The 13,477-nt window shown below is 38.3% G+C and overlaps 2 protein-coding genes across 3 annotated transcripts; both read right to left on the bottom strand.

Moving 5' to 3' along the window:
* LOC127971593 (casein kinase II subunit alpha'-like) lies at positions 1-5,906 on the bottom strand (the record flags this gene model as incomplete). Its single annotated transcript, XM_052574708.1, has 10 exons — positions 5,503-5,906; positions 5,139-5,250; positions 3,525-3,626; positions 2,899-2,949; positions 2,729-2,788; positions 2,550-2,633; positions 2,315-2,425; positions 540-641; positions 353-453; positions 1-94 (listed from the first exon to the last, which is right to left on the bottom strand). Coding segments are annotated over exons 1-10 (918 nt in total), but the record flags the coding sequence as incomplete, so codon positions are not given.
* A 970-nt stretch (positions 5,907-6,876) lies between these two features.
* LOC127971155 (zinc finger protein 319-like) lies at positions 6,877-12,293 on the bottom strand. 2 transcript variants are annotated; one of them, XM_052573984.1, is made up of 3 exons: positions 12,125-12,293; positions 10,859-10,934; positions 6,877-10,717 (listed from the first exon to the last, which is right to left on the bottom strand). In XM_052573984.1, exon 3 carries the CDS (start codon positions 10,678-10,680, stop codon positions 8,911-8,913), a length of 1,770 nt encoding a protein of 589 aa, XP_052429944.1. In that variant the 5' UTR covers positions 10,681-10,717; positions 10,859-10,934; positions 12,125-12,293; the 3' UTR covers positions 6,877-8,910. The 2 variants fall into 2 exon arrangements, with proteins under 2 accessions (XP_052429944.1, XP_052429945.1); XM_052573985.1 differs by having other exon boundaries at positions 12,151-12,292.
* Positions 12,294-13,477: the final 1,184 nt, after the last annotated feature.

Below are 13,477 nucleotides of genomic sequence, written 5' to 3'. Positions count from 1 at the left end.
ACGCAGGAGTTTATCCAGCAAATCCAGAGCTTCTGGGCTCACCAAGTGCTGATTCTCTGGCTGAACAAAGTTCTCCCAGCGCTTACGTGTCTGCCTGAAGATATTTGCAATTTCTAGATTAAAACACTAGCTATTTAAAATCAATATGTAGAATTAACTACTGGAAATCCACTACAAAGCACCATGTATATTGTTTGCCAAAAGCATTAATCATTTTTATTTTTTTTTACTGTAGATCTAAAGATGAAAACAAGATTGGTTAACATAGGGATACCGTGCACCGCTAGCAACTTTGTACAAAGATCCTTAAAAACTGACCAATGTGAAAATCTGTCAATAAATTCCCACTCACTGGCCGAGCAGATCTTTGAAACGTGTGTCCAGCTCAATGTGATACTTGTTCAGGTAGCTGAATAGCTCTTCTGTTCCAAGAACCTTGGCAATTCTGACCAACTGTAGGAAAGATTCTGCTGTTAGCATACTGAGTATTTTAAGACTAGATATTGTAAAAATGTTCATAGAAGAATGACAAGTCATACCTGGTCATAGTTGTCTTGACCATGAAAAAATGGCTCTTTCTGGAAGATCATACTGGCTAACATACAGCCTAAGCTCCACATGTCCAAACTGTAGTCATACATCTGCAAATTATTTAAGAATTATTTATTTAGCAAATTATTTATTCATTATTTAACTGCAACATCTGATGGTAATATAGGAATAAGTTAACTCTGTGTGCAACTTGATCCTGAAATCTGTTCAATAAAAAAAAAAAAAAAAATTGGACGGCAAGTGTTTCTCAGGGGAACGTCTATAAAAAGAAATCTGCATGGCACCTCAGTGATAAAAGTCCTGCATTCATGATGATTTGTTCACAGTGGAAGAGTAAGTTCTGTGATCCTGCAATAATGGGAACACTGCTCATTTAACGGTCAGTCACATGATTGTCTTCTGTAAACAGCTGTCTGTTTTTGCTTGGAGAATTAATACATATTCATAATATCCTATTTATTATTTTTATTAAATAAATATTCTTCTATTTAAAAACAGGAAAACTGACACTATTCACAAAAGGTAAACAATTCACCTAGCTACTTTTTGGACTAGTAAAATGTGTTTTCCCAGTGCAACTAATAGTATCCATCCAAGTGAAATATATAAAATCAGCTTGTCATTAAAAAAAAAAAAAAAAACTTCACAGAGTCAGAAAAGGAACAATCGCTTTTGTCATTATTTTGTTGAACCACTTTTTGCTTTAGACTTTACAATATTTGCCCACTCTTCTTTGCAGAACTACTCAAGTTCAGTTCAATTTGATGGTGACCTTCTGTGGACTGAGGTTAAGTCTGAGCTCTGACGAGGCCATTCAAGGACATTCAACCTTTTCCTCCTCAAACCACTGTGTCAGTCTAACCTTCTTTCCACTGACAACTTTCCGGCAGAGGGCAGCAGATTTTTCTCAAGAATTTGATGGTATTTTGCCTCATCCATGGTTTTTTTTTTTATCCATCTCCTGACTTGTGCCTACCAGGTACTTTATCCTTTAACTTCAACGTTTGTATGTGTGTATGTATACACACACACACAGACACAGTCATATACACACAAACAAACACTCACTCTATATATAAACATATATAGTTAACATTTTAAAAATGTATTGTAAGACTATTCCAGATTCCAGCATTTCAGTAATAAAAGTCCATATTTCAAAATCGTGTACTTTACCACAAAGTGCAACAGTTAAGGTACGGTGCTTGGCAGTGGTCAAAAAGTATCAAAACTTACGAAATGACTTTTGGATTGATCCTCTTCTTGTGGATTTAGGCGGCAATTAAATTACCACACAACCTTGGGGTTTTCAAAAATTTGGCCAGGAATTTTTAAATGGGTGGTTGGAAGAAAATAAATACAGTATTTTCCGGACTATAAGTCTCACTTTTTTTAATATTTTGGCTGGTCCTGCGACTTATAGTCAGGTGCGACTTATTTATCAAAATTAATTTGACATGAACCAAGAAAAATGAACCAAGAGAAAACATTACCGTCTAAAGCTGCGAGAGAGTCATGTGCGACTTATAGTCCAAAAAATATGGTAAATGAAATTCTGGATGGCAATAAAACCCCTGATTTGCCCCTTTAAATGTTGAAATTCCCTGTGAGAAACAATTAATTTCTGAATAGGGATAAACACTTAATAAATATGTGATGTTTATAAAAGGGAAACATTTTAGGAGCTATTCATGTACAAATCCACAAAGTTTTTTCCCCAAAACAGTATGAAAAGGCCATGAACATAAAAGACATAACATACCTGATAGTCAACCAGCAGCTCTGGTCCCTTATATGATCTTGAGGCGACTCTTACATTGTATTCCTGTGCAGGATGGTAGAACTCAGCAAGACCCCAATCTATAAGCCGCAACTACACCAGTTAACCAAAAAAAAAAAACATATACAACAGGTCATATAATATACAGCACTGATCTGTAGTCACGAACAAGGGACACATCCAAAAACAAATCCACAGTACTGTTATCAAACTTCACCTTTCTCATCTGGTGGTCTATCATGACATTATGAGGTTTGACATCCCGATGCATGATGCCCATGCTGTGAGAGTAGTCCAGTGCCTTCAAAGAAACAAAGCACATGCACATAATGCACTCTCCTGTTCAAAATAAATGAAAGTGTAATCTTTATTTCAGCTAAATTACAGTGTTCTTACCTTGAGAAGTTCATACAAGTAGAACCGGATATCAAAGTCTGTAAGTCTCTGATAGAGATCCTACGAATCAGATATGCAAGATATTTAATGTTGGCCATTTTGGTTTAACTCCTTTCATTGATCAGACAAGACTAGTTTATATATAAAGTAAATAAATGTAAATGTGGTACCTTGAAATCTGTGTTATTGATGTACTCAAACACAAGGGCTGGCGTTCTAGACTGTGGAATACCAAAAGAAAGAAAAAAGCATTTAAAAAGTGCATACAAATACAACAAATACAAAGATGGAATGCATACATAGTAGGGGTGTAACAATCCATCGCTATGGATCGATAAATTGATCATTGATATTTAAAATATTGATACTTGTAGTAATAGGCAACTTATTTTGGCACTGTCCACTTTTTCAGACAATGTCTGCTTATGCATTACTGTTAACGTGTGCATTCTCTTTCAAACCTCATTTTTGTTGTTTCTTAAGGAGGATTTACACTATTTTACACTATTTAAGCACAGAAGCCCATAATACTTTCTTAACTGTTGACGTTTTTTTTTTTTTTATAAAAAAAAAAAAAAGAAAAAAAAGTGTAGGCCTATTTTTTTGATGTGGAAATTTCAGATCAATGTTCAGGTTATATGTTTTGGTTGCATTTGCATGTTAATAAAAATTTAGATGGTATACAACGTTTCTTTATGGGCCTGCTAATAGGTAATATTATAATATGTTAAGACTAATTTAACAAAAACAGCATTGTGTAGAAAACCACTGCATATACTTTTACAGCTAAATTTACCACAGGGTCCTTCACTGTGTCTACAAGACGAATGATGTTGGTTCCTCCTCTTAAGTTCTCCAAAATTTTGATCTCACGCTTAATCTTCTTCTTCTTAACAGGCTGCAAGAGTAAAGAAAAAAATAATAATAAAAGAATAGCTCAGCTAAAAATGAAAACTTTAAAGGGGTCATATGATGCTTTTTTAAATTTCATAATTATTTGGTGTAACAGAATATGTTGACATGCTTTAACATAAAAAAATAAAAAATACTGCACATTATTGTTGGTCCTCTATGCCCCTCCTCTCTCAAACACGTCGTTTTCTACAAAGTCACTCCTTCCAACAAGCACAGTCTGCTCCGTTTGGCCACCTGACCCAGCGCATTGTGATTGGTCAAACACCGCAAGCACTCGTCAGAAATGTAACACCCCTTTCCATAATCACAAACTTCATCTTTCAAAATCAATGTAAAGACAGTACATAATGACCTAAGTTTTACCATCAGTTCAAGCTCAAAGGGGGAACGGAGTTGTGTGAGAGACACAGTGATGAAGCTCGTATGTGTTTGCAGTACACAAGCCACGGACGGTTAAGACAGCTGACAACACTGTGTGACCCAGTCTCTCTCTCTGTCTCTCTCACACACACACTCTGTATTTGAACATTCAATAGCAAATACTTAAAAACAAAGCATACTTCCAGTAGCTGACTCAGAAGCACCAGACTGTTTGTAACAAAGTCAGAATGACCTCCTCTCCTAGGTTCACGAAACGGTCGTCCATAAAATGCATTGCTTTTCTGTTGCAAGTAATCTTAAAGATTCTTAAATGCATCTACTTTCTACTTTTTTCGGCCAAATACAGTGTTTTTTTTGCTTTCGCCTAGATACACACAGCATCTCTCTGACATGGCTGCTTCAACACTAACTGCGATTACTGAAACCACATCTTTTTTTCTTTGCGTGAACATTTGGGTGGCATCACGTGAATATTTCCACTTGACATAGACATGTAGGGGTGTGTTAGAATGAGCCGTTTTAGGGGGGCGTGGCAGTGTCTTAACTTTGATAAATAATATCTCTGTGGATTTGAGACTTCCGTTTTTGCAACTTTACAGATCTTCTTCATGCAACAAGAGCTTGTAACACTCCAAAGAGAAAGGAAATTTTTAAATCGTCTCATCATTTCAGTTCAAAGACTGGATGTCTATGTAATCAAAAGATACTGTAAAAGTTATCCATGTGAACCGAGTAGTGTCATCCAAAGTCTTCCAAAAACAAAGAGACAATCACTACATAAGACAAATACATGTAAGCTTTTATTCACATCAATTATACATTCATAAAGCACATTAAATACGGTAAACTCAATTGTGCATCCTTGCTGCATAACACCAAACATCATCAGCTCCTGCACCTCAAGCAAGCATGCCTTAGCCTCTGTTGATCTTATTTAGTGTGCTTTATGTTCATTGGAGATGAAGAACAATCTTTTTTTTATTTTTATGGATGGGGTTTTGAATGACATGACGATGAGTAAATTATGAAAAAAAATATAATTTATGGGTGAACTCTCTCATTAAGAGACTGATTCTACCTAATGGTCAGACAATGAGACACCAGGCATTCTTACCTTCAGTATTTTAACAACTACTCTGTCGTTGCTGTTGATGTTGATGGCCTCAAACACTTCACTGTATTTGCCCCTTCCGAGCTTTCGTACAAGCTGGTAGTCATCCTGGTTGCTGAATAAGACAGAGTAAGCTACAAATAAATAAAACTGTGCAAAAAGGTTTATCCAAGTACTGTGGTAAGACTTGGATGACATTTTTTTTTTACATACTACTACCATGCTTTAGCATCCTGAGTTGGCATGTACTCTACAGTCAAGTACCATTCTATTTCCATTGGAACACTGTATTATTGTTCAACCAATGTACTTTTTATCAACGGAACCATGCTAAAATAATCTCTGTAGGGTCTAATCAACTGTGTACCTCCAGCTAGGCACATGTGCTTCATAGTCCCAGTACTCCTTGCTCTTCACAGTGTTGGCATCAGCATAAACCCGTGCTTTGCTGCTCACGGGACCGGGCATGGCGGGCTCGGCCAGTCGATCCGCCTTCCCTCCACCTGCTACTACGAGACTCTCCAAGCGGAAGCGACAAGTCGACCGTCTCTGTTGTGAAATTCTGCAGAAAGTGTTGTGGTGCCGCAAAACAATGTAACAAGCCGCTTCAATGCGATCTCTCGCGAGCAATTGTGATTGACAGCTGCTCAGCGGCGGCGCGCATGACCTCGCGCTGACGCTCGCGCCACTCAAAGCCAAAGCAAAAAGCAATGGGCGTCTGAAATGCTGCAGAAACCAGCTTATTTTCTGACAGACCGCCAGCTTATTAAATAATTAAAAGAAAGGATTTCATGATGCGCATCGAGGCAGCCTAATAAGATGTGTCCGTTTGTAAACAAATGTAAAAAATTGTAAAAAATTGAGTAACAGCTTTAAAGTGATCGTAGTATATGCGATTGTCTGTAGCAGCCCTCGTATTTTGCATCTAAATAAACAGTGATGCAAATATTTAATTGAAGCACAGACCTGTCAAACCCGCTGAATGTTGCTACGAGGTAAAACTGAACATAAATAACGTGAAGCAGCCGAAATTTCGAGTTGATCGATTGTCTCGGGGCGTGAACAGCGTTTGATCACCACTGTTTACTATAATATTCATTACAGCGGTTTATCAGCCCTGGTTTAAAAGCGTTCCCTGCTGATAAACGCGCTAAGCTAGCGATCTCTACGGATCGGTTTAATTAACTTAGCCCCAAAAACTTCGACACACACAACTCCAGATTTTCGATTACTCTTCAAATGGAGTGTCTCAATTATTCCCAGTGATCCAACAATTAGATTCAGAAAGCGACAGAGAGATCCGCTGGCAAGAAGGCGGATTTCACCCCGAAGATAGCACTTCTGCCGATTTTTGCGATAGCATAGATGGAGTGACCGGAAATACAGTAGCCTATGTACTTCAGGTACCTTTTTCAAAATAAAAGCCCCCGAATTGAGTCGCATGAAGCTGAAACGCAACTGAATTTGCAACTGAAACAGCAGTTTTTCTGCTTTAAAAATTATTTTTATTTATATAATTTGTTTGTTGTGATTTTAACATGTATATGTACCAAATAACGATAACAGGTGTTCAAGTTACAATTGTTAAAAAATAAAAACAAATTTAGGATAGCTAATTAATGTTCCCATCATATTGTTCTCTTTAACACATTTACTAGACCAAAAAGTTACACTTTTATAGTAAAAAAAAAAACCTTGGTCTTAGTCATTTTACCAATTGGTTCACAAATAATACAACAGCTGTTTACAAACATTTAATTTTAAAATGCCTTGTAGTTATGACATGCCACACCTTTGTGAGAATGGAAGAAACACACAAACGGCAATTTACAATTTGAGTTTCTTCACTACCTTATCTAGAAACAAAGACATTTAAAGGAATGGATTGGGTGACATACAGGAGGAAACGCTAGATGGTGAGATAACCTCTATTTTTGCTGGGAAAAAAAAACGTATTTTATTCAACCCGCTAATAGTCTCGACATCAAAAATATTGCTTCACAAGCAACGACACCATTCAGTCCCTGCATTTAATGCACATGAAAATAGGAGTACACAAATCTGTAACAGAACAAACAATACTGACACATAAGCCATTAATGTTACAAAGGCTTAAAGATGCATCGAAAGGGGCAAAGAAATGTTTGCAAATTTACATTCAAGCTGTTAGGAACATAGAATGTATAATTAATATGGATTCAATTAATATGCTTAGACATTTATACACTTCATTTTAAGAGGTTTACTACTTAATACTGTGTTTTTATGTTCTTTTAAACATATAACGTTATTGTACTCTTGAATTTGTTTAAAATGTTTTTTTTTTTTTATAATTACAAAAGCAGCTGTGCAATTTGCACATCTACCTCTTGTTCAGTATTTCAACCCAAAATGAAGGTTCTACTGTTAATGGATCCAATTAGGAAAGCACAAAATGAACTACCAAATGATTCATGGCATTTTGTTTCTAAACAGAAAGCAAAGAAAGAATCTGTGGCCAAGAAACTGAACAAGTAGTCTATGGCAAAATAATAATCCACCAAAACAAAACCAACATATCCTCACAAGAGGAAACAATCACATGCACAGTCTACAGTATGATGATGATACACAAACAGATATTAAATCCTAGCACTGTACTTATGTTGAAGCGATACAAAACATCCATGTACAGATAACTAACAAATTCTACAGCGTTGTTTAGCTAACGCAACAGCACCTTTTTGCAATTTTCAAACAAAAATACTTCACGGTTGTTCTGTTGCCTGGCAGTTAAAATAGAACCGTAAATCGTTGTACTACTGTAAATTCACTCTTGGAACTGCTTGCAAACTATTGCCCCATTGTTAGAGATCAGTCAAAATGCTCTAGAGAAAAAGAATGGCTAATATAATTTTTTTTCTCTTGTAGTCCTTTGCCTAGAAGTTAACATCGCTGTTTGCACTAATGACAGATTACAACCAACTAAATAAATTATTTAGGCTATTCATGCATACATGTACCCTGTTACAGTATGGGTTAGGTGATGGGAGTTATACATTACGAATACATACAATCACTACTGTATATTGTCCAGATGGCCATACAGTGTTCAAGTTCCATAGCTAACATGGAAGCATGAGATGGAGATACAGGAAGGCAGTTAATTTAAAAGTTACAAGGCCAAATAATTATAAAATAATAATAATAATAATAATAAACAAAATCCATGCAATGAAACATCTAGTTGTGGTCAATCGTATGAAGACCAAAAAGCAGACCCAGGTTGTTAACATTTTGCATACCAATTTATGTCATTCTGGAAAAGCTGTTACTGGTAGCTGTACTACTGCATTTACTTCTTGTTTTAGATAGACTGAATTTAGATATAAAGCAGAATTCAAACTAAATATTTAGTTCTTTTAAAAACTGATCAGCTTTTCCTTTGTTGGAAACACCAGTCTTAAGCATACAGAGTTGCACATGGAACAAAATTGTTCCTTTTTACAAGCTTATTATTGTGTAGCAACCATTTACGTGTGGTTATGTTCGTCTGTGTGTCTGGTACAGAACTGAGGCAAGTTTCTGTCTGTGGAGTAAACCCAATGTTGCCAATATCTACCCAGAGGTACACTGAGACTTCTACAAGCTGACACTTTATGTAGTTCCTTACCAGTCCAACAAGTACTGCAATGCTTGTGGGATGTATAAAATGCACAATTTCACTTAATATATGCAAGTAAATTGCAATGTTGCTAAAGCAAGCAGAGTATATTTTCGCTTGGTAAGACTGTAACTACTCTATGCACGAGGACGCAGGATAGCCCCCTCCTTCTGCAGTGTGTTGAACTGTATGTTCTTGAAGGGCTCCAAGCTCTCCAAAACACTCTCCACACCAGACACACTTGAACTGGGCTTCACGGGAGTGGACAATTCCATGTTTAGCCAAGTGTTCCCGCTGTTTGAATCCCTTGTCACAGGTGGGACACTTGAAGGGTTTCTCTCCTGTATGGACTCTTCGATGTCTCTGCAACTCGGATGAGTATTTAAAGCGCCTCTCGCAGTCCGCGCATTTCATCGGCTTCTCCCGAGCAGGGTCGCATCGGTGCTGCACAAAATCAGACGAGGACTGGAAGCGGCGGCCGCAGAGCGAGCACTTCAGCGGCTTTTCGGTGCAATGGGAGTTCTGGTGCCTCTGTAACGTTGACGACTTTTTGTAGCCCTTCCCACACACGTCACACTTGTACGGCTTCTCCACGGCATTCGATCCGGAGTTCGATTCTGTACACTTGTGTCTGAGAAGTTCCCCGGATTGTCTGAAGCCCTTTTGACAAGCGGCACATTTGAACAGACTCTCGATGCCGTGGACATGCTGGTGGTAGAGTAGGTGGGAAGGCTGCAGGAAACCTTTGTCACACTGATTGCACTTGAAAGGGCGATCTGCCGGGTTTTTGTGCGTACGGCGGTGGCGAACAAGTGCGTACTGCTGCTTAAAGCTCATCTGACACTCCTCACACTGGAAAGGCCGCTCTTCGGAGTGGGTGCGCTCGTGCTGCCTCAGGTCTGAGGGCCGCTTGAAGCTTTTCCCGCATGCTGTGCAGCGGAAGGGGCGCTCTCCAGCTGGCTGGCACTGGTGGTGCAGCAGTTCGGATGACTCCTTGAAATGAAGCTCGCAGAGGTTACACTTGAAAAGGTGCTCACCAGAGTGAGCGTACATGTGCCGTACCAGGTGCTGCCTGTGCTTGAAGGTCTTTTCGCAAACGGCACATTTATACGGGCGATCAGCACTGTGAGTGCGCTGGTGGTGCGCCAGATGAGAAGCCTGACTAAAACTCTTCTCACAAGTGTCACACTTGTAGGGTTTCTCGCCCGTGTGCACTCTTTCATGACGTGAGAGTTCCGAAAGGTGACGAAATGCCTTATTGCACACAGAGCACTTATATGGACGGTCAGAGTCCTGGAAAGCTGTAGAGGAAGAGGAACCCATGGCTGCCCCATCACTGGACGTCTCAGCAGTAGAGGGCTGCTGAGGGTTAGAAGAGGAGTCTGGGCGGTATGTTTTTTCACAAATAGAGCACTTCATTGGATTGTTTCCAGTGGTGTGCTCATTATGATGTTGTGCCAAAGACGTAAGAAGGGAGAATCCCATTTTGCACACACCACACACAAATGGCTTCTGCTCAACCTGGACACACTGATGCTCTAGAAGATCCGTTGCTTGGTTGAAGATCTTCATGCACTGGGTGCACTGGAAGGAACGGTCCTGATTGACCATGCACTGGTGCTCATGTGGATTGGCCAGGTGCGAAATATCATGGCCACACGCACCGCATTTGTGGCCACCTTCACCTCCCACCTGCAGCTGAGGCTGCTGAGCTGGCAACGGGTGCTGCTGTGCATGCTGGCTGAGCTGTGGCTGCTGTAAAGCAGGGTCTGCCTGTAGGACAATACCATATGCAGCACTGCCCAAAGCATTCTCTGCCCCTTGTAAAAGGAGATGCCCAACAGGAGGAGGGGCCACTGCATGTTGCTGTTGCCATGCTTCTGTCATTCTTCCACTGTACATGTATAAATTCAGCTTTCAGGGATCAGCACTTTGGGACCTGATTGCACAAAAATGTTCCAACAAGTGATGGTCAGTTCATTGGAAAGGTAACAAATGAAACTAACAGTCTTGTAGAGAGGTTCAAGACTTTTGGGTAAACTTGTTCATGGTGTGTGTGTTAAACAAGGTGAATTTTTACATTAAATACCAATCCCAAGGGGAGGTGTCTGAAATTTCCTCCAGTAAACGGCAAAGAGTAGTCTCCAAATGCATACCTGCAATAAGAAAAACAGTGGTTTATTACACAAAGCAGATCATTTACGCAATAATTACTCAGGCCTTCCACATCCTTTGGGAGGGAAAAAAAAAATCATAATAGAATTAGTATGTTGTTCTTCAGCTCAACTTCCAAAAGGGACACAAGGTCAATTCAAAATAAACTTTTTTTTAATTTTTTTATTATAATTAATGTAATTAAAATCATATTTATTTGTTTTCCCTCAACAAAACTTTTTTTTATTTGAGAATAGTTTTTGAAACTGAAATTTCACAAAACTAAATTAAGCATGCAGAAGTGTGGTTAAAAAAGTTTAGAACCACGGCCTTATTTAGATCTCACTGAGAAAAGGCTCATTCTAGCGGATAAAATAATGAGTCAAGATCAACAACAACAAAAAAAACCTTTACTTATACATTTTCCATGACTTTTCACAGTCTTAATAATTTATCTGATATATTGTGGGAACCCGGAGTTCTTTCAATAATGATTTTAAATAAAACCCTTAATGACATAGAAACTACTACACCAATCACACGCATTTCTCAGATATGGTCCAATCTATAATTGAATCCAAATCCAAATCCAAATGATCAGTACAACATGCTCACACACACCAGACAAGAAAAACTTAAATAAGGTTTAAAAAAACAATATTTATACAAGAAAAAATAATAATTGCATGCAATATACACAATAAGTTTAAATATACGAACTGTAAAGCCGACTGACTGCTAGCCTGAAAAAAAGGGAGAAATCTGGAATTTCCTTTGATGACCTTAATGCTTTGACTGGTGCAGAAAATAAGCCATGTTTCGGATATTAGAGATCCGTATGCAAAGCCATTTCGTTAGGCCTGGCTTAAAACGGTTTCCTTGCTTTTTATTCGCAGTTTGTGTGCAGGAAAACTTTAGCTAGCTTTTGACCAATGCACACTTGCAGCCAAGGCTAGCCAGCCTTGCTAATGCTCTTCAATCTGCCCGTCTTGCAATGGCTACATTTTATGTGACTCACAAATCACACATGCAATAAATGCATTATTTGCAACAATTCATAACGCGTCTGCAGAACTGCATGCAAACGATATGTAAAGCCCCATGCAAGTGTGTTTACCAGTAACAGTTACGCTAAACTGTAGCTATTGCGTTAAAAGAGGCATCAGCCGCCCCCTCACTGGCTTTAACCTACTTTGCGTCGCGTTTTTCCTTTGGTACCTTGTTTTCCCGAAGATCCACGCTTGGAATAAATATATACAGGACGTTTTAAGGCAGGGAGGGGAAAAAATCGGGCGCTTCCCTGCCAGTGGGATGCAGAAGGCCCAAATAAACGTGACGCATCGGACCTCTACGACCAGCCCCTCGAACAAGGCGGACACCCCGATGATATGGGCGGAATCAAGAAGATGGAAAATCACTGATTTATTTTCATATATAAGCGAATCGCTCAAATCGTTCGTTCTGTCTGACGATCATGTGTCATGTAAAAATATGTTTAAAAATAATCAAATAATGAAATAAGTGTGTCCTCACAATGGTTTTGCAACGTTTATATATGGAATGGCTTTAGAGTAGTATGTGCAATTTAGATACTCTGTATAATGAAATAACCTACATATTTTTTGTCTACAGTTTTGTTCGGCCCCAGTTATACTTACACATACTCTGTAAACAAATCCTAAAGGAATTAGTGGATTCTTATATTAGGAGTTATTGCAAATTATATTAGAAAAACCATAAACACTCTTTCTGGGATTATGTATGTTTAGGCTAATGGTTAAAATGTTATTTATTAATGTTAAAACTGACGTTTTATTCTGGGTGTATTAGGATGTTGATCAGTGAATCCCATAACCTACACTTTGTGGTGGTGGGTGAAATCAGTCCATATTTACAGAAAGACAAAACACAGTAGTCTAATAAAATCAAGGATCTAACCCAAATATTCAAGATGTAAGGTTATATATTATAAACACTTTAATATTCAAAAGCACTCAAGGTGGTTACAGCCCTGATGAGTCCTTTCAAATACATATTTCAAAGGCAAGACTAATTTTATTTTAAAAAATTAAAAGAGAAAAAGAAGGGAGAAAAAAAAACAAGTGTCAAAATCAAACAACATAGAAAACCAACTGTTCAGAGTATCTGCACAGCATCACTCGAATGCTACAGAGAAAAAATAAGTATTTAAGCTATTGAAAGCATCCAGTGAGAGGCTCTGATGTTCAAAGGTAGACTGTTCCAGAGCTTTGGGGTAATTACAGAGAAGGCTTGATCAACTTTTGATTTACAAATCAAAATTACAAAAATGGTGTGTCTTAAATCACATAAAACGTTACATTTATCTTTAGGCTAGTTTAGCTAATGTACGCTAGAATAAACAAACATAAGACTGGCTCTTTTAACTGTAAGGTGGGACTTTCAGTCCTACAGCCACCATGCTGGGCGTTGTGATGCTGCTTCCAACAATAGTTTTGCACTGTTATAATGTAGGACTACAAACTCCAGATTTAGCATTTCAATTTCTTCTATTCATGCATGTATG

The sequence above is a fragment of the Carassius gibelio genome, chromosome B14 (assembly GCF_023724105.1).
Source record: "Carassius gibelio isolate Cgi1373 ecotype wild population from Czech Republic chromosome B14, carGib1.2-hapl.c, whole genome shotgun sequence".
Lineage (NCBI taxonomy): Eukaryota > Metazoa > Chordata > Actinopteri > Cypriniformes > Cyprinidae > Carassius > Carassius gibelio.
The sequence above is the reverse complement of the archived record's forward strand: the minus strand, read 5'-3'. Positions and strand labels throughout refer to the sequence as shown.

Coding starts and splice junctions, on each gene's coding strand:
- LOC127971155 (XM_052573984.1), bottom strand. CDS start 10,680: ATGTACAGTGGAAGAATGACAGAAGCATGGCAACAGCAACATGCAGTG.